Source organism: Equus caballus, chromosome 5, assembly GCF_041296265.1.
Source record: "Equus caballus isolate H_3958 breed thoroughbred chromosome 5, TB-T2T, whole genome shotgun sequence".
Classification (NCBI taxonomy): Eukaryota; Metazoa; Chordata; class Mammalia; order Perissodactyla; family Equidae; genus Equus; species Equus caballus.
The window spans coordinates 16010964-16036795 of record NC_091688.1 but is presented as its reverse complement, the minus strand read 5'-3'; the positions used below and the strand labels follow the sequence as shown (position 1 = coordinate 16036795).

General features: G+C 45.5%; 1 protein-coding gene across 2 annotated transcripts in view; it reads right to left on the bottom strand.

Moving 5' to 3' along the window:
• The window catches only part of CACNA1E (calcium voltage-gated channel subunit alpha1 E), a 475091-nt gene that overhangs the window by 273531 nt on the left and 175728 nt on the right, over positions 1–25832 (bottom strand). The window contains exons 4-5 of one of the 2 annotated variants that reach the window (XM_023640670.2): positions 3706–3811; positions 2683–2822 (exon numbers count right to left, since the gene is read on the bottom strand). In XM_023640670.2, the coding sequence (XP_023496438.1) occupies positions 2683–2822; positions 3706–3811 (246 nt within the window). Of the gene's footprint in view, positions 1–2682; positions 2823–3705; positions 3813–25832 lie in introns of both variants that reach the window. The other variant, XM_070267841.1, reaches the window with a different exon arrangement.

Genomic DNA, 25832 nt, shown 5'->3' with positions numbered 1-25832 from the left:
ATGGAGTATTATGTGCTGTGCCCATATTATATTGAGAAAAGCCAGCAAAACTATGAACACTGAAAAGAGAGCTTGCTCAGCATTAGAAGGGCTGGAAGGAAATGCCACAAAATAATTAGGAATTTTTCTTACTCAGTGAACTGTTTTCCTCTTCTTTTGACTTTTCTGTATTTTCCATATTTTCTTTAATGAACATATAATAATTTAAAATAAAAATAAATGGACTAGTCAAGAAACTTCAAATGGGCTCTGACACATACAGAACTCAGCAGGGTCACACAATCTTAACATAAAATGCATATACATTACAGCATTTTTGTTTTAGACAGAATCACAACATTTCTAAATGACTCAGAGTCTCATTTAGGCCTTTTATTTTATAGTATATATTATTTATTTTAAGGACGTTTAAAACATCATCTATCTATTATCAAAAAGTCAAAAGACAACCAGTGCTGGTGAGGATGTGGAGAAAAGGGAACCCTCGTGCACTGTTGGTGGGAATGTAAATTTGTAGAGTCACTATGGAAAATAGTATGGAGATTCTTCAAAAACTTAAAAACAGAACTACCATATGATTCAGCAATCCCATTTGTGGGTATACATCCAAAGGATATAAAATCACCATCTGAAAGAGATATCTACACCGTGTTCATTGCAGCGTTATTCACAATAGCTAGATATGGGAACAACCTAAATTCATTCATTGACGAATGAATGGATAAAGAAAATGTAGTATATATGTGTACAATGGAATACTATTCGGTCACGAGAAAGAAGGAAATCCTACCATTTGCAACAACATGGATGAAGTTGGAAGACACTATGCTAAGTAAAATAAGTCAGATAGAGAAAGACAAATACCTCATAATCTCACTTATAAGTGGAATCTAAAAAAAAGTCGAACTCATAGTAACAGAGAAAGAAATGGCGGTTACCAAGCGCTAGTGGGTGGAAGAAAAGGGGAAATATTGATCAAAGAGTACAAACTTTCAGTTACAAATTAACAAGTTCTGGAGAGTTAATGTACAGCATGGTGACTACAGTTAATAATACTGTATTGCATACTTAAAATTTGCTAGGAGTAGATCTCAAGGGTTCTCACCATAAAAAAAGGTAACTATTTGAGGGGATGAATATGTTAATTAGTTTGATTGTAGTAATCATTTCACAATGCATACGTATATAAAAACATCACATTGTACACCTTAAATATATAGCACTTGTATTTGTCAATCATACCTCAGTAAATCTGGAAAAAATAAGAACAATACACAAAACATCGCCCAGCTGTGCTGCAATGTCTATGACCACATACTTCTGAAATACTATGTATAAATTTTATCTTTATACACTAAATCATACTTAAAATTCAGTAGTAGAATTTTCTTTTAGAAAAATAACCTTCAGGAAATCCTATTGTAAGGCAATAGACGTTTTTAAATATAAATAGTCATCTCTGTCTATTTGTTCCCTCTATTGAAGCGCTGGCTGCTTGTGAGCTTCCATTCATACATTCCGGTCCCTTACACCTTCGACCTTTTCTCTTTCACTGAATCACAGTGGGTGTGAAGGTTAAACATCTGAGGATTGTGTCTATTCCACAGATAACGAGTAGATGCAGATGCCCCCAAGCTCTTACTCTTGTCAGATTTTCCCCACCCCCACTCCTCTGGCTATTCCCTAGAAAAAAATGTCCTCCTTGCTCCCCTCTCCTTTCAGTCACTCATAATGGTGGCTCACATTCCCCTCTCCTCACTTTTCTACTCCTCTCTCTTCTTTTGCTCACAGTTTCAAACTACTGTCTGTGAGGCAGCTGGGTAAGGGAATGCCCACGTCACACCCACACAGGACATGGGCTCCCCACGGGGCCTGGTCCACACCCCTCCCCTGCTGCACCCAAAGCCACCTGACACCAAGACCAACAAGAAGCCATAAAAGCCAAGGGAGGCATGCCCATCACCACCAGGCCCAAGGCCCATTACATATGCCACCAACGGTGCTGGATCAGCCCCAATACAGGCATACTACGTCCATCCCCAAAAGAATGATTCTGCAAATATTTAAATAGGCGTACTGCCATCACATATGCTGTTTATGACACTGGATCAGCCACAATGTAGTATTACTATATTAATTTCCAAAGGAATGATTTATCAAATGTTTTAATGCAATTCCATTTTATACCTCCTCATATTAATCTGCAAATCATAAAAGAATTCTGTTGTCAGAATACAAATCTCAATTATCAATTCAGAAAATATGCTTGGGGTTTTCTCCCACCTCCAAGAAAAACCTGCACCTGCTGGCATCTTTGGGCCCATCTTTTGGTGGAGCCCCTCAGGCTAGGGCAAACTGCCTGCTTTAGTGCAAAGACTCACTTGGATATGCTTGTTCAGCACTAGCCAGGCCCAGAATGGGAAACCAGAGGCAGCAGCAGCCAGATCTCAGTTCCATGCCCTCTGCCAGATGCCACGTGCATTTCCACAGAGTACTCACACCCCCCTGCAGGTGGGTCGCCCATCATCCAGCCCCACTGGGAATCTTATCCGAGAACTTTTTCCTCTGACTCCACTCCACAGACTGCTGTCTTCCCAGCCCTGGGTTCATTGCACCCAGCCACCTATGACACCACAGGCATGCCCCCACACACAAAGAAGGAGAGACAGGAGGAGGACTCACCCACTGAGGACCACAATGAAGTCCATGACATTCCAGCCATTGCGGAGGTACGAGCCCTTATGGAAGATGAACCCCAGGGCCACGATTTTGATGCCAGCTTCAAAGCAAAAGATCCCAATGAAATATGGTTCTGTCTTCTCCTGTAGGATGAGGAGCAGAGGTGCTGGTAAGGGGAGGACTGCGCTTCATCAGAGGCACACCCTGGTCACACCCTCTGCTCTGACCTGTCTTCTCTTCCACAGGACACCTGGATGTCTGTGCTGGGCAAGCCCGGTTTACAGGTGGGAAGTGAGGGTGCTGAAGAACTCACGGAGTGCACAAGAGCAAGGGAAGCCCCAGGGGAGCCAGCTGCAGAAGGGGATGGATGTAGGGGGTCACGCTCAGGACCAGACTTCCACCCATGAAGGTGACTGATGGTGCTGGCTCTGCCTTGAAGGAATTGGCTTTTCCATTGCTGGCCTTTGCTCACAATGGAAGCTTAAGAGTTCTCATCCACAGGCCATCAGGCTGGAGCTGCTTATCCACACATTTGGATTTTAAGCAATTTGTTTGCTCTCTTTAGGGGGAATACATTAGACACATGAATCATTTCTTTAAGGAGAACATGGACATGACATTAGGAAGTTCATAACCGAGATTGCACATAGGGTTTGAGCATCCTTCATCCTCTCTCCTTTACCCTTCCTTTTTCCTCTCACTTCAAAAGTCCCTTAGCAAGGGGAGGGAAGTGAATGGACCCTGTGCCTGCCCTTTCTTTTTGTCTGGCTGCCATGCAAGGTACATACAAGTGTTTGTAACACCTTCAGAACTTCCTGGGAGCAGGAGTTATACAGGTCAGTCCTCTTGTCCTTATGAATCCCAGTGGAGTTTGTCACCAACTTGTCCCTCGTCAAAGAACAAACTCCTCACAGAGCCATATGGTAAGGAAGGAGGGAAGGGGGCCTGGTGATGGACAAAGGAAAAGGGAACCAGAGAAGAAGAAGGAGAGTGGGAAAGAAAGATGAGAAGGAGGGTAGCACATACCAGTCTGCGGGACATTGGGGTCTTGTCATCCTCTGGAAGGTGCTGCTCCAGGGCCAAGACGATGCAGTTGGCAATGATGGTGGCCAGGATCATGTACTCAAACGGCGTGAGAAAAGAGGAGTTAAGGAACAGATTCACCAAAGAGAGAGGGACACAGCCTTCCCGATGGCTGTGCACACAGATACACAGACTGTATCAACCCGCGTTGTGTCTCTACAGGCTGCATGATTTATATTAACACGCAGGCAGGCAGGACAGTGAACGGTTCTTAGCACACGAAACTATAAGCATTTCTGATTGGGCTCTGAACACAAAGCATCTTCTCCAAGAAAAGGAAAAATGTAGTCAATAAATAATGTAGTTAGACATATGGTAGACACTCCAGGTACTTCATGAATTCAACGACACATCCAGGCATTAGCCAGAGCTGAAAGTAGAAGTGGGAAGAAACACTGAGGCCATTGCAGGCCCCGGTTCTTCTCAGTCTTCAAACCACTGGACCATATAATGATGCTTCAGCAAGGATCCAGCTGTGGCTGTCTTTTGCTGTCTCTGGGCCTCACGTCTGGAGACCCCTCCTCTAGAAACCCTGCTCAACTGAGTAGGAGAGCCCTGGGAAAAGGAACAACCCTTTCCATGCAAGATCTTTTCTATTTTAATATCCAATTCAGAAAAATATTTAATGGAGCCAGAAGAGGCTTGCTTTGTCCCGCATTATTTTCTCCTAATCTTCTACATCTATAAGAAACAGAGACACATCATGAGTCTGAATCTAGGACAGCAAAGTCAAGGCCTCTAGGAACCAAACTACAAATTAATACATAATGAATTCAGGCTTTTGTCTGTTGCATTTTTCTGAAGACAGGTGAGGGGGCTCCCTGTGCCCTTTTGAAAAACAGGACAATGATTCTAGTGCCAGCATCCTGACTCCCGAGGAAAGGTTGTGCCACAAGCTCAGGGGGAGGTAGGAGGGGGGATTGTTAGAAAAGAGAGAGAGGGAATCACTGGCTCCCAAGTGGAGTCATTCTGCGTGTTGGATTTCATTCTGTAACTATTGTTGTGACAAACACAAGCGAGCTGTTGCCACTGGTCTTATTGAGCAACCTGTGCTCTGGCAGATTCTGGAATCCAGGCAAGAGAGAAGAACAGTAGATCTGGCAAAGTGGAGGGAAGGGAAGGGACTGTTCTCCTTGTCTCCCCACACATCCAGGCTGGCTGTGTAGGATGTAGGACCTAGAGCCCTCCCAAGGGAGTACAGAAGGATGGCAAATCATAACATCCCCTGATGCCGCCCCATCCCCACCACGATACTTGTGTCAGTGAAGATCACTGGTAAAAGAGCATTCGGGGCATCTCCGGGGAGGGTAGGGCATAAGGCACGTCCAGGCAGAGGTGGTATGTGCAAGATGTGAGCTGTCCCACCAGTTGCTCTGGTCGGGGCACTAGAATGGGAGGCTGCAGGGGGCGAGATGACTGGCTGCATCTGAGCCTGGAGTACTTTTCACTCTCATTTGGCAGCGCCATCTCCTCCCCCATCACCATGCATCCCTGAGTCACAGCTCATTCTCCAGCAGCTGGCCATCCTTCCTTCCCACACACCCCCAACACTCACATAGGACCCGTACCCTAGGGACAGCACTGATAGCCTATGCTGCCCTGCAGGGCTCAGCTACCAGATATGAAAACTGGATGGGGCTGAGAGGATCTCTGAGCCAGTCCCCTGCCTCCACACCCCACGATGCTTGATTAAACCCTCCCGGTCAGAGGGGAGGCTCGCTGCATGGAAAATCCCTCAGCACACCTAGCCATTCCTCCTCCTTCAGTCTCTCTGGGTACCAAGCGAGGCCCCTTGAGAGCTAAACATGCTGGCAGACATACCCACAGATGCCCACCTAGCTTGCATGCCCACTTTCTCAGGACAAGCCCCACACACAGCCCACCCCGGGCTACCAGTACCCACTGATCACAGGGGGAGTTCTCCTCCCTCCCATCACGGGCTCTAACCCAGAGCTCTGAATAAGTGGAGAGTGACCAGGGACCACACTAGGACCTGGTGTCCCATATGCCCTCTGAACAGCTTGTCCTGGGCCTGGTTCAGACACCCAGAATTCCATTCCCCAGATCCACATGGTAGAATGAAGATGGGAACATGGCAGAAATGGTGGCCCAGGAATCTATGCCCTTTTCTGAGAACATGCCTACAAGCCACTGACAAAGGACAAGAGGAGTCAAGGGCATTTGTGGCAGTGTTCCTAAAATGCAGGCTACAGAATACGAGTGCCATAGGAACTTGCAATCAAATAGATGAGGAGAGCTGGGGTTCAGTAAAGTTAAGCAGGTTTCCTCCCAGTAGGACTTCTTGGAGCCTTCAATACTATTGTACACAGTGTGTGCTACCTCCCCCCGAGAGGGGCTGGGGAATAATACACGGCATCCTCGAACTCGCTTCACCATATAACCCTTTTGTCAGAGTCTCTCTCTTGGGAATGGTGTTCACAGGAACATATTTGAAAAGCCCTGATACAAAGGACAGATCTCACGGCCAGTCCCCAAGAGTAGGCAGAGGAGTGCTGGTGGTTCTGACAGGAGTGAAGCTAGTGCCTCTTCCACCCCATGCCCTGTCCTTGTTGCTGACAAAAGTATTCACAGGTGTCTGGCTCCAACGGCCATTTGCCATGGCTGGAAATGCCCCAGGCAAGTTCAGAAAGCTGCTTGGCAGGTCCAAGGAGCCCAGCAAGTGACCTGGGAAATACGACTGAGGATGTGCACGTTCTCATGTTCTCATTTAAGCTGCAGACATTATAAGATTTCATTGGTTTGCTTGGGGTCAATGACTGCCTTTTGCGGTTCAGGTTTCTTCCCCTAAAAACTTCAAAGTGATAACTTAAAAGTAAATGAGCTCTTAGTTGCTGACCTGTAGGCAACACAGGTCCTGGCAGCTGGGCACATCCAAGGCCTTTCCACCAGCAGTGACCACCTGGACAGCGGCAGCCCCTCTGTGACTCCCACTCCTTGCTCCTACTTCCACACCTGCATTTTCCTAGACAGATAATCTAAGCATGGAGCTCCCTTCTGGGACACTTAAGCTCACCTAGCCCAGAATGTCCAGGTGCAGATATACGAGGCTTGTCAGGGAACAAAGGGTTAGCCTCAGGAAGGTGTGGCCATCAGCACTGCAGGGGGCTCAGGGCAGCAGAAAGGCTCTTAGTCCTGAGTGCTGATGAGGCAGACTTCTCGTGACTGGCCAGGTGTCTGGACAGCTGCGAATTCATGAGGTCTCAATGAATGGCGCTATGTAAGGCCCTGGAGCCTGGAATCTAAAGGTGAGGGTTTGGTAATTCATAGGTTCTGAGAAGATCCCGTTCCCACATGCTCCCCACCCAAATCCTCTGCCTGCAGTCTGACGTCTAAGGACCCATTGAGAGCAGGGATCCTTTGGCTTAAAATTTTGAAAGCTGTTCAAATGTACATGCCCTTGAGAGGGATGTCCCTTTAGACCTTAGAGATCATCTCAACCTCAGGATGAATTCATGTCTGGGGCAATTAAGAACCTGAGGTGAGATTCTGAGACAGAAGAAAAGGCGAGACTATGGAAATTCCATGTTTCTGTGGACTAGGCTAAAGAAAGGATGGCGATGGGGAAATCTTAGAAGAGGAAAGCAGGAGCGGAGACACAGTCCTGCCCAAGTGCCAGCCACTCTCCTTCACAGCCCTTTCCTTCAACCTCGTATGCTCGTCTCCTCCTGAAGAAAGCACAGAGAAGGGGCACTGACATCTGGTGCTTTTGTTCCCCCTACAATGGCCTTTCTCTCCTGTCTGATCATATGTCAAGATCAAGCTGAAATGTCACCTTGTCTGTGATGGTTTGTCCCTATGCCCCACAGCACTTGTACTGTGCAATTTTATCATTTCTCCTCATATTTATCTCCCTCAAGAAATTATACCTTGAAAGGAGGGATGGTGTTTTGCTCATCTCTCCACTGGCAGTGCTTAGCAGAGCTCTTGGTACACAGTAGGAGCTCACTCAATGTTAAATGCAGGCCTGAAATGACTGTGAGGCATCCCCTTGAGCAGCAGCTCCATTGAGGAGCCATCACAAAGACCAGGCTGTTGTCCCTCACTGTGGCTCAGGCCCGGGTCCTGCTCACCCTCATCCTTGGGAGCTGACTGAGAGGCACCACGCCCATTTCTTCCTGCCAGCAGAACCTGAAGCCCAACTGCAATGGCTCTGCTTCCCAAAGGGAAGAGCCTGGACTGCAAATAATGGCTCATAGGTCAAGCAAATGCACCTCACAGGCTGGACAAGGACGTGACTTGGAAACGTCAAAGGAAGCTCCACATTGCCAAGGCCTCCAAGAACAATGCCCTTTATGGACAGGATGGATGGAAGTCTGTCCAGGACTCTGATTCCTTCTGCCCAGGAATTCAGTGACTCCCACTGCATTCTGTGCCTGACACGAAGCACATTTTGGAGAACAATATCTCTCCCTAGTGTCCAGACCATTTGTAGTTTCAGATCTTGAATAAACGGAGCTAACGGAGCAGTGAGGTATGGGAGCCTGAGGACAGGGGCTCTGCCATCTCATTCACCTCTGCACCTTGGTGTCTAGCACGTAGTGGGTACCCAATGACTGGTTTTTAATTAATTAGTAAATTAATCAATCAACTGATAAGTGAATAGCATAGGGAAACCAGAGCCAGAGATATCCTTACAGAAGGTACCCCGCACTTTCTGCACACTATATACCCATTTGAACATTTTGTACTGTATACTGTGTACACACATCGGATATTCAAAAAAGAAACCAGCATGCACAGAAGGTCTCTTTAATGTAAAAAAAATTTTTTTAAAGGAGCAAAAGAAAAAACTCCATCTTGCTAGAAAGATGATGGAGTTTTCTCGGGGTAGTGGGGTAACTTTCACTTTCTTCTTTACTCCTTTATGCACTGTCTTAGTGTCATCACAAGCATGTATTACTTTATAATTATAAAATCAATTACAGCTATATTTATTCAAAAGAATCCGAAGCAACACAAAAACCCATCCCAACCTGAGGGTCATGGAACTCAGTACAGGGTTTCCAATAAGATCAAATGCAGGAGAACAAAGGGACAGAACGGAAGGAGGAAATGGCCATGGAAGAGCTTTGAAACCTGTGAAGAGGCTTCCTCTCCCTACAGCCTTCCCGTCTGCTCACTAGGTGCCTCATTTTATAAACTTTCCCGGCACTCTCCCCAAACACCCCTTTGCTCCACTCTCCCTCTGAGCCCATTAATGAGGATCAGTATCGCTCCAACTCTCCCTTTCCCGTCTAGCAGCTTCAAGACAATCATTAGGGAAACGATAAAAATAGGTTCGCTTATTGATTTATCTCCTCTACCAATGCTCCTTCCTTCGAACGCTTGACTTGTTTCCTTAGCAACACAGCTAATTTGGGCCGTGCTCTTGGCCTGCACACCTGCCATTTTTGCATTTCCTTCCTGGAAAAAAAGAAAGCTGGGGCAAGGGAGAAGACTGCCCCATGGGCGGGCAGGTGACAGTGGTGGTGCCGGCTCTGCTTGTCAACAGAGCCCTGGGGGCCTGAGAGCTGAGCCCTCTCTCTGCCTGGATCCCGATCTGCAGAGCCACCCCTATGAACACCTCTCAGGGACAGATCTGCAGGTACAGCGCTGAGAAGGACTCAGGACTTAAGCAGCAAATCTGGGGTGCCCCAGGGGAAACATGCATCTCAACTACCACCAGGATGCTGATGCTAGATCCCTTCTGCTCTCAGCTGCCTCCTTTCAGAGCCTGTGACATCAGGACAGCAAGGAGACTGAATATGCTCAGAGCGGCTGAGGGGCCACCAGGGACAGGCGGACAGAATGCTGTGCTCTCTACCCGACTCCAAGCCTAATGGAGAAGGCACTTTGTGGGGGGCAGTCTGTGGACACTCAAGCACTTCCTGTAAACTTCTGGGGGAGTCTAGAATAGCCCACAGTCTCAGGGGAGGCAGGTCTCAGCCTCCTTTACCCATTCCCACCCCTCACCTCAGGCCCAGAACACTCTCCCTCCAAGAAGGTCTGTCTTCTCGCCCTCCCTTCTATCCCAGCCTCCTGTTCTTGGATGTCCAGTTCTAAGAGACAGAAGAGCCTCAAAAGATGGCCTGGCCATCTTTGTGCAGGTCTTTCCACTCCTCCCTCACCTGCAGGTAAATATCATTCCAGCAAGTGGGATGTTAACTTAAAGACGATCATGGGGAAAGGGCGCTGTGACTCCCTGCAGCACTACACCAAACAGACACGGGAGATGTGAACAACAGTGAGTATTGCTATCCAAGGCTTTCATGTTACCTTTTTTATAGGAGGAGAATCAGAATCTTTCTCAAGACCTGCAATGCAATGGAGAAAATGTAGCTTGGCAATGGAAAACCAGGGCCATGATTCTCAATGCAAAAGCCGCCCCAACATGGTACTCAAGTTAGGAAAACCACCACCATCCACTCCCACAGAACCAAACAAGAAATACAAAAAGATCAAAGTCTAAGATGACATGAGGACGAAAGCCCTCTGAAAACCATAAGGTGCTACACAAATGCACAGTCATTTGTATTATCCTACTAAATCAATCTTTAAGCATCTGCTGTGGCTTGAAGCTTTGGGAAAAGCATCTGTTACTGGTCACAGCCTCCGGGAGAGGGCTGGCTGGCTGCAGCCATGGGCTGACATTGAGGAGACCCACCGCAACAAAGGATTTAAAAGAAAATTATGGTAATGGGCCTCCGGGAAGAGAGCAAAGACATTTAGCCCAGAGCCTCCTGGGAATATGGAAAGCACATCCAAACACCAGTCCTCAGAGGAGGATTTATGAAGCTGATGACTCTGATGCAATCTCTCCCAGTGATGAGAAGGGACATTAATCACACCCAAGGCCAAGGCTAAGAACAGGAGGGGTTGAACCATCACAGAAGTCCGGCTCCAGCTCCTACAGACCCTGATGGAAATGGAGTGAGATCATGCTGGTGAGATCATATCCCCCTCGCCCGGGCCACTGAGAACGATACATCTGTCCTGGAGGGGCCAGTCATATTGAAGAGATAGGACCTTGTACCCAGAACCCAGACACGGCTAGAGCCACCACCCTCGTTCCCTGATCTTCCTCACCCTCGCTAGAGGCTGCCCTTCTCACAGCAGAAACATCTGCCTCCTAGCCTGTCCACGCCAGCCATGAGAGCAGTTCTTCAACCCTCCACAGACCAAAAGGAAAATTAAAGCCAGTCCTGTTAAAACAGGCCTGGGGCCAGCTCTCCCTCCTGGAACGACGCTTCACCTTTTCTCCAGATCCTGGTATGAAGTAGGAGTGAGTGTGAGACAAAAAGATGGAGCTCCAGCGGGCTCTCTAAGGCCTATCAGCAAGCCTCTGCCCTGCCCCACCCAGGTGAGAGGCCGGGTTAGAAGTAAGTCAAGGTCCAAGGGGCCTCGGCCCAGAGGCTGATGCACTCCTGGGTGGGCTCCTTTGGGTCTTCTTTGCACTTGCTCCTGTGCTGATCTAGCAGGACAGTGTGGCCCAAAGAAGGCCAATTCGGAAAAGGGAATAAACAGAGGGACTGCGTTCCTTGGGGTTCTGAGGGGCTACAGATGAATTTTTCAATTTCCTGAAAAACAATGTTAATTATCTGAACTTATTAATGTATGAACCACCTTCATATCTGGGGCAAGTTATGCCCTCAACTCCATTCCCCATCTCTTTTCTTAGCCCTTAATTTTAGGTTTCCAGTCTCTGCCCTGGGCTGATCAGCAGACAGTGCACCACACATCACCTCCAAAGGGCAGGAGGGCTTCTCCACGTGACAGCGATCAGTGCACAACTCTGGCTGCAAATCTGGAATCTACACTATGTCCCCCTTCTTTTCCACCTCCATGGGAGGAGAAATGCTCTGCTAACAAGCAGAGAAATGAGGGGGAAGGCTCTGCCTCCTGCGTGTCGTCCCATTCTATTATCTCATTGCTTTCCTTATTGCAATTTTCTCACCACCCAATCTCGTCTTTAAAAAAAAGATCAGATTGAAAAACCAAATCCCTTTTCTTTTTTTAAAACAAAACAAAACAAAAAGTGTATCATGTGACTTTCAGCCTTAACATCAGTTTTTTAACTTTGGTTTCCATGGTGGTGGGATGCAACCTGCCATCACCATGACAACAGCTGCCTCTGTTCAAATTTACCATCTGACAGGCAGTCCTGAACACACATACATACCTCTCCCCCTCTCTCTCTTTCTCTCTGCCTGTCAAGAAGATGGAAATGTCATTACACCTACTCCTAAAGACTTAAATCCTAATGAATGAAAGACAAAGAAAGCAATATTGAGAACACGGCAAAGAGGCAGAGAACCCCCCCAAAAAAGCTCTCTGTTTGCTCCTCCCACTGCTCTCTTGAGGAGGTCAATGGACTCAGTTACTCAAAACATTACCTGGTATTACCCTCTTCATGTTGGCTGTGAAGCCACATTCACCCTTTCATTGCTTTTAAACCAAAGGACTCCCATCTGACTGCCATGCTCCCGCCCTCACTATAAAATGACCGAAAGGAAGTTCACATCATTGCTGCTTAGGTTAACCAATCCTGAGGTCAGTTCCAGACTCATCCAAGGCCAATTCCAAAGGATGGGGAGTGGCGGTCCTGAGGAATTAAGGCAGCACTGGCCTTCCTCCCTCTTTTGCCTCAGTGACAGTCAGCCAGATAAGTTTTAACAAATTCACTTTTTATGTGTCTGACTGAATCCGGGACTCAAATGCTGTCATTCGACACACAGTTTCGGTGATCAGGAGACAAACGATTGACACTACAGATAAGGGAAGAAAGAACAGGGGAATATTAAAAGCCTTTGGAAGAAAACAAAACAGCAGTGGGAAAATTACCTGTTTCAGAAACCAGAATCTGTGTTTTGATGACACTCTGACGAATCCAAGCCCATCGAGAGTTCTGGCAGCAACGTGCATTTTAGGGAAAGCAGAATGTGGGCTGCAATGAACAACCACACCCAAGACTACACCCTGTACCAACACTCACCTCGTGGGGCATCAGACACTACTTGGAATGTATTAAAAAAATGAACAGCTTTTTATGAAAGAGTGCATGGATCATCTCTGGGAGAATATGAGTTTTCCTTTGAAAACCCTGCAATGTACCCCAGGGTTCAAAGACACCTATTGAGCCTCCAAAGCACAGGAGAAAACAGTGAAGGCACTAAGGACACTCAGCTTGGACAGGGGAGACCTGAGAGAGACGTCACACCTGTTCTCAAATATCTGAAGGGCTAGCTTGTAATACGGGGCATAGATGGTGTCTAAACTATTTAAGAGGGTAAGACTAAGAGCAAAGGGTGGAATACCCACCCAAAGGCAGATCTGAGGCAATACAGAGAAGTCCCACTGACCCACAAGTGAATGGACTATTTTGTTAAGTGGTAAACTAAGTGTTATACTAATAAATTAACAACCATCCTCTCTAAAGGGAGAAAAGCCCCAGTGTGCAGCATTTGCCAATTTCTGGAATGTAAACACTCTCTTCATGGCCAATTTCAAGCTACCAACTTAACATCAACGCACATGGAGTTGGGGAGAGAGAGACCCAATGAACAGCCAAGAGCTGGGACTAGGCAGCTCTAGCACACCATTTACTGTAAGTTCCATGTCTCTAGGAGACCATCAAGGATGTTGGCGAAGAGATTTCTGAACTTGATGGTAGCTGAGCTGAATCAGCCCTCACATGCAGAAGAGGTTATCAAATGGGTAGGAAGCAAGGACAGTGAGTCTTCAGTCCCTTATTCAAGGACCTCCTGGGTCAGCAGACTCATTCTGTCTCTTAGCCTCAAGTTGCCCCCTTAGCTAGACCTGCATTCATGAACTCTGAAACATCACCCTTACCACAGAAGGCTGCTACCTGTGCAGCTAGATGTGTGCCCAGAAGCAGCCACAGGTGAATGGTTTGCTGGTGCCCTGAAACACAAGAATTAATTGCCCCATTCTCTCGGGCTGAATTCTGGGATACCCAGGGGGCTCCTGCCATTTCACCGTAGCCTGTAAGAGAACTGAGAGGAATCAGCCAAGACATTTGATTAAAGCACAACCCAAAGAAACAAATCAAGTAAAAGGCTCACCTCTCATTCTAGAAGATCAGTGGATCTCAGCCTTGGCTACACAGTAGAATCAGCTGGGAAGCTTTTAAAAATTAAGGATACTGGCATCCCATCCCTAGAAACTCTGATTTAATTTGTCTCAGCTACCATCAGGGTATCAGCCTTTCTAGAAGGACCCAGGCTGATTTTAACGTGCAGCCAGGGAAACGAACACTGCTTTAGATGCTGGGGGCCATGAAAACCAATGATGTCCTCAAGTCAGGTGAGAGAACAACTGAGGAAACTAGAATCCCAGAGACACAATAATAAGAATTGAATGTGCCTTAGAGTTCTCTTAACTATTTTATACTGGGTGGAAGCCCATTGTCTATTGGGTATAGTAGCATCATTTCATAAAGTTCTCCAGCAACTCACAAGGGATTCTTTCTAGCAACATTTTTGGAAAAGGAGGACAATAACAAATGTTCTGAATCACTGTTTCCCATTCTCATTGGCTCTGTGCTGGTTGGCTTCTCTTGAATTATCCTTCTCTTACCCATTCCTATTTTTTCTTAATTAAGTCCTTTATTATTATCATGATCCCTATATCCAGCCTCCTATGCCCCAATCCAAGAGAAACACCAAAAATACACACTCGCTAACTAAAAAAAGGATGAGGAAGCCCCAGAAGAGAATGAAAGGACTAGACAGAAGATGACTGAGCAGAGAAATGGTACTGAGGAAAGAAAAGAGGAAACATGATCAAAGGAGCCCTGGACTTAGAGTCTGGAGTCCCTGCTCTGTTATTTACTGAGACCCATGGCACATCACTTAGCCTCTCTGGCTCTCAGTTTTCTTACAAGTAAGTGAGGGTTTGACTAGAGTTTCTCTTTGGACACTGTAATGCTAATTTCTATTATTCTGTGGTGCTAATAGGTAAAGTGATGGGAAGGTCAGTGAGGGAGAAAGGAGGAGCATCCATTATTACAATTGAGAGAAGCCATTTGGGGTGAAGCTACTAAGGAGGACATCCAATAACAACATTCAAAATGAAAATCCTGGTACACCCAGGAATATCTTTCAAGCGTCTAAAGTCAATGGAAATATCTTTAAATTTTTAAGAATAGAGCTCCATGACAAGCTGGATGGGCTAGAAACTTCTCTAAGAGACAGTTAATGAAAAGTCAGAATCCTCATAATGGTGGCCTGGGGATGAACATAAGGCTATTTCTCCATAAACTTATTATAAGCCTTTTCTACACTCCTTATTGGAATATTAAAATTTTTTCTGCAGCCTCCCTATCCCCTCAACCCCCATTTCCTTAACAAGCTGCAGGGGCAGAAGCATTCAGTAAGGTGAAAGTTCAAGAAAAGGTCACTAAAGTTGCCTCCTCCACACTACAACTCACACTATGGGTGCCCTGGGAAAGAGACGACTGAGAGTAGACTTCTTGGAGGACAGGAAAAAGTAAACGGACTTCATATGCTAATATTAAAAGGAGAAGGAGAATTGGCATTTCCAAATCAGAGGTTCTTTGCAGAGTGATGAAGGAAGTGTGACAGTGGAGCTTTTGGTGAGAGGAAGACAAAATAGCAAAGAGCCCCAACTCCAACTCAAGCTTGCCCTCCAATGACACCGGGCAAGGTGCCTCAGACCCATTCATGACGACCATGATGATGAGTAAGAGATCTTTGCTCTTTGCTCATCTATTGATCCTTTACTCCTCCACGGGTTTAGCCTTCTACCCAATAGGTGCTACACATACAGGCAAGCAGTTCACAGCGTCATCCTAAAAGGACGCTGTGTTAGGGAAGAGTACTTGCTGGTCTTTTGGTCTCACCTGAGGCAGTGTGGTACAATCAAAAAAGAATGGCCAATGGAGTCGGTCAGACCACCTCTACCTATGATGCTAGACCAATCATCTGTAAAATGAGAACAATAATATCCACTTCACACAGGGTTGGGTTAAAGGATATGCATCTCTAAAGCACGCAGTAGAGTGTCTGTCACACAAAAGGCACTTCTTAAAGGTTAGTTCCTCTGTCCACTCCCGGGGATATGTACTGAGGAACAGACAACTCTCCAGGCCTGGATCACAATCCATAGGGAATGCTGGTAACATTATATAATAAAAGTAAATGAAGGTAAGAGAAAAAGAAAGATGATAAACCTTATAATTATGCAGGGAAGTTCTGAACCCAGCCTCTTTTCTGGTACAAATGTGGAAAGCTGTTGGGCAGTTCTAATTGCCCAGAATCTATTCCTTTGCTTTGCTCTTTTAAGCCTGTCTACTGATGTTTGTGACAGAAATGAGCTCAGTCTTTCTGAGCATGTACATTCAGGGACAGACAGTTATTTGCTACTTTCTAATCATCCCCAGGGAATGAGGTTACCCAGAGAAGATGTAACATCCTTATCCATAGAACTCTGGGGGAAGAGGGGCAGATGTAATCTCAAAAATAAACAAACACATAGATTAAATACATATCTATGAGAAGGGAACATTATCTTGCCAAAATGCCCAGATCCTCTGAATTTACAGAGGCCCATATTCCCCAGAACTGCCCCCTCCTCATGTTACCACACCACCCACCCCCCCACCTCCAGACAAGCCCACACCCTTCAACTGCTCCTCATGTCAACAGACCAGAAGAACACATGCATCCTTGTGCATCCATATGGCTCAGTTATTTCATAAATACAAATTCCCATGCAAATACAATCCAAAGTGAGCAGAAAGAAGAGGCAGTTCCTTTCATTTTTTCAGGCCCACTCCCTAATTTCTTTTGAGTCTTCTGCCTGGTTTCCAGAAGCCAAGTGGCACATCCTAGTTCTCCATTCACAGCCACACCAGTATCCAGCTCCCTCAGGTAAAATGTCCTCCACTGTCTTAGTCAGATGACCTTCACCAAGCTCGTTAGGCAAATATCCAAGGGCTCCAAGCCATGGAGATTTTCCCCTCCCTGTCACATCCCTCTAACCCTTTCAGAATCTTCCTCCACAGTTCATGGAGTCCAATCCTCTCTCCCTTCTCTGACAGAACAAAGATGGAGACTCTAAATACCCAGAAACCTGAACAGACAGGGAGTAGCTAGCTGGAAGGCTGGCACTCCCTGTGAAGAAAATCTGCCCAGAAGCCAAGGTGGGACTCTGGGACCATCCCTCCATATGCCATTGATCAGGCCATCTGAAACTTCTGGATACCCTTTACGCACAAACAAAAACAAAATCGAGTGAATTTAAGGTTGACGGTTTTGAATATCTCATCTGTTTTTATCAAAAGCTTGCTGGGAAAATTCTGTATCATTATTGTTCCTGAAGATATTTTTCTGGGTTATAAATCCAAATGTGCCCTTAGGGACAGCATCAGTGTAAAATTGGCATTAGAAACACACGAAGAAAGACAGGTTCTGATGTAGATATTTTTAAATTTATCTTAAAAAGTGTAAACCCAATAACTTCGAGAAGAAAAAAAAGGCTCGTGGAAAGACCATCTAGCTGCAGTGGCTGAGAGCACGGCTCTGATCCAGGCGTCCAGCTCTCCCTCGCTGTGTAATCTTGAGCAAATGAGTCAAGCTCTCCAGGCCTTAATCCCTGCAACTGTGAGATGTAGAAAACAAGAATGTGTATATCCGCAGGACCGTCACGAGGAATGAATGCAGTAACCCACGGCATGCACTTAGCACAGCAATCCAGCATGTAGTAAGCACTCAATAAATGTTAGATATTTATTGCCTTTCTCAATGTTAACACTAGTGCTAATACCTAACACGTTTACAAAGGGCTTTCATACACATTAGCTGAAGCTACCCCACAGTCCTCTAAGGTAGGAAAGTGAACTCCACCTTAAACCTGAAGATGCCAAGGCTCAGAGAGGCCACAAGACCAACCTGAGGTCACCTAAACATTATCTGGCAGTGCTCGGGTTAGAAACCTGACAGGAGTCAGAAAAAAGTAGATGGTGTTGTTAGAAGGGGAAAACTTAGCTGCAGAAATTTAAGGTTGATTCATCCACAATTAAGCAGATAAGAACAACTAAGACTTATTCACGGCTTCCTATGTGCCAGACATTGTTCTAACATTTTAAATGTGTTATCTCATCTGATCCCATCACAAAAAGCCTGTAAGATACACCCTATAAGTAAAATTCCTATTTGCATTTTAGGTTTGAGGAATCTGAGGCACAGCAAGGTTAAGTAGCTCACCCAAGGTGCACAGCTAGGACGGGGTGGAGATGATACCAAGACGTGAATCAAGAGGCCGTGTTTCCAACCATGACACTCATGCTTCCAAGCAGGGACTAGTAAATCCTAAATTCTAGGGCAAAGCTTTCATCAAGTGGGCACTGGACGAGATGATGTCTAACATCCCTCAACTCTGAGACTCTAGGGTTTGACACTTCTATTGTCTAACAAAGAAATAAAATATTGTCTAAGTGAGTCTCTGATAATGACACCTAGAGCAAACTTTGGAAAAAGCAAGATGCTAGACCCTAGCCTAAAACAGACACGAAGTAGTCATTAAAGTGTGTATTGATTTCAGCAAAGCAGGTGACAAGGAGATCTCGCACAACATTCTTAAAGACAAAATAGAGAAACATCAGCTGTTTAAAGCACAGTTTAGAAAATTCAAGAAAAGTTGAACAGTTGATGAGTAGTGACGAAAGCACTGATGATAAGCAGAGGGGAGTTCCCAGATTCCAACCACATTTTCATCAGTTACTTGAATGAAAGCGTGAAGCACATGCGTATCCGGGCTGCAGATGACACGGAGCTCAGGGTGTAGGTCTCACTCACTGAAGAGCAGAGGCCAGAGACGACGTCTACTGGAAATCACTTAAACATGGGAGGCAGCCCACTGGGGTTCAAGTTCACTGGTGGTGACCTTGGGGAAGCGACTTAATCTTCTTTAGCCTCAGTTTCCCCACATTTAAAATGTGGGTAATAACATTTATCTCATTGGATTGTTGTTTTGTTTAAATAGAGAGAGTCTGAAGTTGGGTGGATACTCAACAAAAGTTAATTCCCTGGCCCCACCGGAAGAGGATCTCTACAGGATAGACTGTGGGACCAAAAGCAAGGACATAAAATGTAGTTGAAATAAACACAGAGTTCTGAATTTAGATTCAAAAATTAAATTAATCAGGGAGCCAGCCCAGTGGCGCAGCAGTTAAGTTCGCACGTTCTGCTTTGGCGGCCAGGAGGTCGCTGGTTCGGATCCCGGATGCAGACCTACGCACCACCTGTCAAGCCATGCAGCGGCAGGTGTCCCACGTATAAAGTAGAGGAAGATGGGCATGGATGTTAGCTCAGGGCTAATCTTCCTCCAAAAGATAAATAAATAAATAAACTAAATTGATCAGAACAGAGTGAGGGAACACTAACTGTGTCATCAATTCATGTTAAAAGGTCCAGGGTTTTTAGCTGACTACAACCTCAACGCAAGTCTAAAATAGAATGCCACTTCTTAAAAAAAAATGTGTTTTTAATTTAAACAAATGTGCTAATTCTCAATAAGCACTGTTCTATGTTCTGGTAATTAAAAAACTAATAGATAATGACCCCTCCCTAGCAGGGATTTTAAACCAATACTAAAGTTATATGGTAAGTGTTACAATGAAGTGATAAACCAGGTGGCATATGCGAGCCTAGAGGAGGGAGCTGGCCTTACTCTACCAAGAGAAATCAAAGAAGGCTTCTGGGAGGAAATGACCTCTGAGTACAGTCAAGGCCAGGAAGTCAGGGGAAGTAAGAGAAGACATTCGAGGTGCAGGGAGCAGTACAGGCACGTTGGCCTGGGAGAGGATGGTGCCTTCAGGCATTAGCAGCCATTAAGGTGATTATGGCAGTTGAGGCCAACTGGAGCCCAGTGTAGAACAGCTCATGAGAAGCCCTGCACACTGAGCTAGGGAAACCTTGCCAGTTACAAAGCAAAGAAATGACAGAACCCAGACTAAAATTAGGTTTTCTGACTTATTATCCATCCTCTCTACCTCTGCTGTCCTATAGTGTAGTCATTAGCCACACATGGCTACTTAAATTTAAATCAAATAAAATTTAAAATTTAGGGGTGCCACCCCATGGCCAAGTGTTTAAAGTTCTGCACACTCTACTTCAGTGGCCTGGGGTTTGCAGGTTCAGATCCTGGCACAGACCTACTCCATCAGCCATGCTGTGGCAGCATCCCATGCACAAAAAAATAGAGGAAGACTGGCACAGATCTTAGCTCAGAGCTAATCTTCCTCAAGCAAGAAAAGAAGAGGATTGGCAATGGATGTTAGCTCAAGGCGAATCTTCCTCACACAAAAAAATTTTTAATTTAGTACTCAGTCACAATAGCCACACATCAAGTACTCAAGAACCACATGTATTGGACAACACAGATAAAAACATATCCTTCCTCATAGAAAGTTCTGGCTAACAGCTGTTCAGTGCCATAGTACCATTAAGTGAACAAGGAGGAGATTGGGTCTGCAGTGCTTTACAGAACAGAAACAAAGGGGGAAAAAAAAAGGCAGGTGGAAGCTGTAAGGAGGAATATTTCAACTTTCTACACCTCAAGTTTCCTGATAACAGAAGAGCACTTGTCACTGCAGGCTGGAAGCTCTCTATCGGGGTGATGCATAAAGAGTTCTGTATTGACTTAATGCTCTTTGGTTAGAATGTCTGTGTTTTATCGTGGCAGTCTGGCTGACATGCTAGCGCAAACATATCGCTGTAGCTCCTTCATGTGGAGTTCTTGTCATATTTGTACCTGAAGGATATGATGTTGGGTTGGGAGTCACTATTCCTGACGGCCCAGCATCCCAACATCCCAGAATGTGGGAATTTTCGGACATAGTCAACGTTTTTAAATGGCGATTCATGGACCCCCCCTGAAATTGAATGCAAAACTGTATGTGTACTTTTCAGAAAAGAGAGGTCCATAGCATCGATAAGATTTTGATAGGATTTGTGATCCCAATATACAAAGTAAATAGTGTAGTGGAGGGACATAACAGTCCCACTATCCAAAAAGAGTCATCCAGACAGCCACTCAGATCATTCCCAACTCTAAAGTCCCAGAGCCTTAAGCCTCTAAAGATCATCAGCCTGCAATTCAACAGTTTCAAGTCGAACGTCCCCTGACCTCAACAAAAGAGAAAGGAGTTGGGAGTGTAAAAGGGCATGGAAACAGCCCAGGACACGAAAGGTGGATAATCAGTCAAGTTGGGGAAAGTATCACCTGTCAACCTCTCGGTGAGATGCCTACTGGAAGCCCTCTAGGAAATCTTGGTGGTTCATTTTCGACGTTAGCCTACAGAAACAAGCACACCAGTTAGATGTAGCACCAGCTGGGGAACTTCCCAGTACATCCAAAGCCTGCTGAGCTATCAATCCATTAAAGAAATAATGGCTTTGTTCTAACCACCACCTGATGATATGACAATTGTACTAGGATTAATCTCCAGGTCCTACAGTATTTCTAGAGCTGAAAGGACTGATTTCTAGAACAACGCAGCAATTCCTTTGTTATCTAGTGTAGCTGGAGAAGAATGCTTTGGTTAATTTAAAGAAAAAAGCGATCAAGAGCTACTTTATATAATCAATATGGATTATAATTTGCAACAGCTCTGACTGCTATACACTGCACAGAACCTTCAAACCACATTGAACATGATGCAATGGATGTTTCATTGGTGATATTTAGAAAGTACTACGGCATCCTGCGGTGTCTAGGGGCCAACAGCACAAATCTCAACTGTTATTATACTGTAGATCTCTGGGTGCCAATTAATACAGAATTCTGTATAAGAAAATGCCAGATAACAACAAACACTGTACTTTTTTTACAGCCTGTGTTTGGTGATACAGAAACTGGAGAGATCCTTAGCGAGACGATGAAGAAGGTAAAGCTTCTCTTTTACAACCTCTGAATTCCCATGTAATGATCCTACAATCCCTCCCAACCATCCACTGCCCTCACTACCTCCTAGCAACCTCCTCTCCCCCAGCTAGGGCCACATCTGGTCCTACAAGTCCAGGTCAGTCCAACACCAGGCACATAATAGGCACTTCATGGATGCTTGTCATCAATCAATAGTAACTAACTAATTAGAATATTCAACAACAGTTAACTGAATGCTCACTGAGTGCCAGCATTGTGTCAGGTGCTGGTATAAAATGTGGCACATCCTACGCCAATTCTCAGAAGAGCCTGCTCTAAGTTATAAGGCCAGAAAGAATAAGATGACCTAACTCTAAGTTGATGTCACATATTAGCTTACTATGTCCTCACACCCAAGATCATCTGCATTTTGACAGAGAAGTCTCAAAGACTCACTGAACCCAAAGAACCAGCTTTTGTGAGCAGCAGGGCTCCGGGCTGGTACATGAGAAATTTGGGACGGGGAATCTCCTGAGCTGTTTGTAAGACTGGCCTTCTCTAAAGGCACTGCCAGGCAGATAACAAAATCTTGTAGCGCAGTGGCTCTCAAAGCATGGTTCCAAGACCAGCAGTATCAGTGTCACCTGGGAACTTGGGACAAATGCAAATTCTCAGGCCCTACTTCGGATCTACTGAGCCAGAAACTCTGGGAGTGGGTCCAGTAATCTGTATTTTAACAAGCCCTTTAGGAGATTCTGAGACACACTGACGTTCCAGAACCTGGGTGTGGATGATCCAGGCATAGTGCATGTGGATGACTCCACCACAAAGAAACTAAATGAGGAATTAGCCTTGATACTGACAGAAGTCACCTGCTGAAAAGAAAAGTCACCCTCAGAATAGTAGCAAAATTGTTCTCAATAGCACACAGCTGGAAACTGCCGGGATGTTAGTGAGTGACTGTTGAAAATCCATTTCATGCTTTTTGACTCTGACCAGCCCCACGAGACAATGGTGTGGAAATTGAGAAAGAGGCACAAGAAGTTTGAAAAACTTCATACCTACTAAGCTGAAGCCTGGGAAAGACTTTCGAGGACTCATTTCCTCTTGGCGCTCGTTTACAGAGCCTCTTCCCTGGGTCTGCGAGGCCACTCACAGCAGGCTGCATCTCAGCCACGGAAATGATGGCAGAGTCTGATCACCACAAGCCTCCTTCCTGACCACTGACCAGAGCATGTCTTCCTTTTCCCTTTAATGTCACTCACTGTTTAGCCACATCCTTTTCATTCCTCCCCTAAAGGGGAGGAGGAAATAAAGACACCCTCCCTGCACACACACACCCCCTTTCCAATCCCCCACCCCTACTTTAACAACACAAGCCTTCAGACAGCAAAGGCACACATCTAAAACAGGCTTTCCAAATTCTCCAGAGATGGGGGAAACAGATGCAGCAGGACCAAACGCAGCAAAAAAAAAAAAAAATAGCCTCAAAATTATGCAGAGTTGCAACAGCGATTCAAATCAACCACCCACAGTCAAAAAGACCACACTTGGCCCAGGCACCAGGCAGGGCCTCTCCCTGAAGCTCCCCACATGGCTGGACCGCTGGAGCCTGGCCTGAGTCCCATTCCCAACGCCTGCCCACCTGCCTCTGGGGTGAACTACTGCTTTAAAAATGGGTCTACTGGGGGCCTTGGTTTTCTTTTTAATATTCAAGAGGGCTAAGAGTAGAACTGTCTATCCTACAAACTTGGAACTCAAAACACAATAAGAAAAGAAGCTCGCAATTATTACCCACTGCTCTGCCAGGTGTGAGGTCAGGGATGTATTAACTGACAGCTTTTAAAGTCACTCAGTGCTGTTCTCCTTAATCTGGCCCATTTCCCCATCTTGAGGACACACTTTCTGGCTACAGCTTGCTTTCCAGACATGGGGACGTGGGGGCTCATCGGGGTTTACAGCCAAAGACTGGCCAAAGATGCAGGGAATGGAAAATTAAGTAAACACACTTGGGGTACCCAGTGAGCAAAAATATACCATAGACATCTCCCTGAAGTGGGCTTAACAAGAAGAGACCACTAGGTTGGAGGAGCCTAGAAACTCTGTGCTGTCCCTTCTGTCCTTAACTAAGAGTGATGCTGGAAACAGGACTAGTGAACCCACACATGGGTCCTCTCTGTGCAGGTTTAGAATGCCGAGGGAAAGAAGCGTTGATCCAGGTCTCTGGCATTTTATCCCTCTTTGAAAAGGACTGCTTTAGAAGCCACATGGTAGTGTTGGTGGTGGTGGTGGTGGAAGTGGAAGGGGGGCAAAATGCTCCTTTGGTGGCTGCTCACCCCCTCCCCAATTCCTATGTGAATTCACACTGGAATTGGAAAAGAAACAGTTACAGAAGCCTGCTTTTTAGCTCAGTGGCTCAGCCTTCATCAGCATGAAGACTCAGGATGACGAGAGGACTCAGAGTGACAAGTACTTGGGGACAGAAATATCTTGTTACCCATGTTCTCTGAATAGAGGAGGGGAGTCGCTGCATATTTATGGGGCACCCAAATGTAAGAGGCCTGGGTAGAAGGCAGTCATTATAAAAACAGCAAGAAAAAGCACATAAAAAGAGAGAATTTTTCCCCCAACTACCTTTTCCTTGTGTCCTAGTCCCACGGCAAAAATCAGCAGACTTAGAGGAAAAAGTGGATCTGTGAAGCTGGCCCTCTGCAAGAGACCTTTCATATATCCAAAAGGAAAACAAATAGCCTTCCTTTTTTGAAAATCCTAGGAAAAACCCACACATGTAATGAATTATTCACAAAGGCTGAACCTAAAAATGAGAGAGAGAGAAAGACAAAAAGGGACGGAGGACCAGATAGAAAGAGAAAGTGAAGGAAAGGGCCTGCTCTCTCTCTCCTTGAATAAAAGGGTATTAATTACAGGCACATTTAGGTTCCCTCTTTCATGTCTTTGTGGTCAGTGATAAATAAAATAAGATCAGCAGAGTTGGTGCTGATGGGCTGGATCGCAAGGCTGGGCTTTGACAAGCTGCAGCTTCCCAGGCGGTCTTGTGAGTGACATAAGCGAGGCTACCGATCTGCTGATGAAAGACGAGGAGTCAAGGGTGTGCGGGAGTTCTGATAGCTTAGCAAATCCTGACTCAGTTTTATTTTAACTACGAATATGAAGATGCAAAGAAACCAGATGTTTCTATAAAGAGGGGAAAATGCAGCAGAGTTTGAAGAGGAAAAAAAAACACACCTACATTTTGTACAGCAACAGCTAAAAAGAGATAAGCAATTTTGGAAGGAGCTAATAATTCCAGAGTCTAGATCTTTCAGAAGAAGATAAAAAGAAGGCCTCTTCTCGTTATTTTGCTCTCCTCCCTTAATTCATAGTGTTCATGGAGCCTACAGCAGGGAAAGCAAGTGGAGGGAAGTGGGGAAATAATGATATGCAAACCAACAGAGAAAAACTATCACATCCAAGATATTTTTGTCTCCATCCTCAAGTCATTTCATTTCTGTCAAACTCCTTCACTCCAACTCGCTTTCCAGGCTGCATCCCAATTACAACTCGTCCCCACAACAAGTCACAGCCTGTTTTCCGGAGGAAACATTACCCACACCTCATTTCAAGGGCAAAGCCAGCGGGCAATTTGGAGATTGCCCTGGAAGCCTCAGAAAACGAAGACCTTTATCCTGCAGCCTCAGAGTCGGTTAGAGTCGCTATCTGTTTCACTGTCTGCATCTGTGCTTAGGTACACAGCAGACTGAGGCCTTTCTGCATTATCTGATCATAGGATATAATTACAGACTTCGTCCTTGTTAGCTGCCACCCTCTGCCCTAATCGAGGCACTCTGACTCATGATCCTTTAGAGTTACATCAAACCTGAAGTTCCTGCCAGGATTACGTCTACTATCCTGCAAGGTGCTGGATATTTATAGGGAACCAAAGCAGGAAAAAAGTATATGCCCAAATGCAAGATTTGGGAACTAAAGCTTTCAGTAATCCTCACCAAAATCCTCCAAAATAAATGGACAATTTACAATGGGAAATTCACGACTATAAAACACACAACCTCTGACCAAGATCCAGGGTCCTCTAGGGCTACAATGAATTTCCCTGCAGCAAGAAATCACGGACAAATATCCACAGGTTCATTATAACGAGCTTC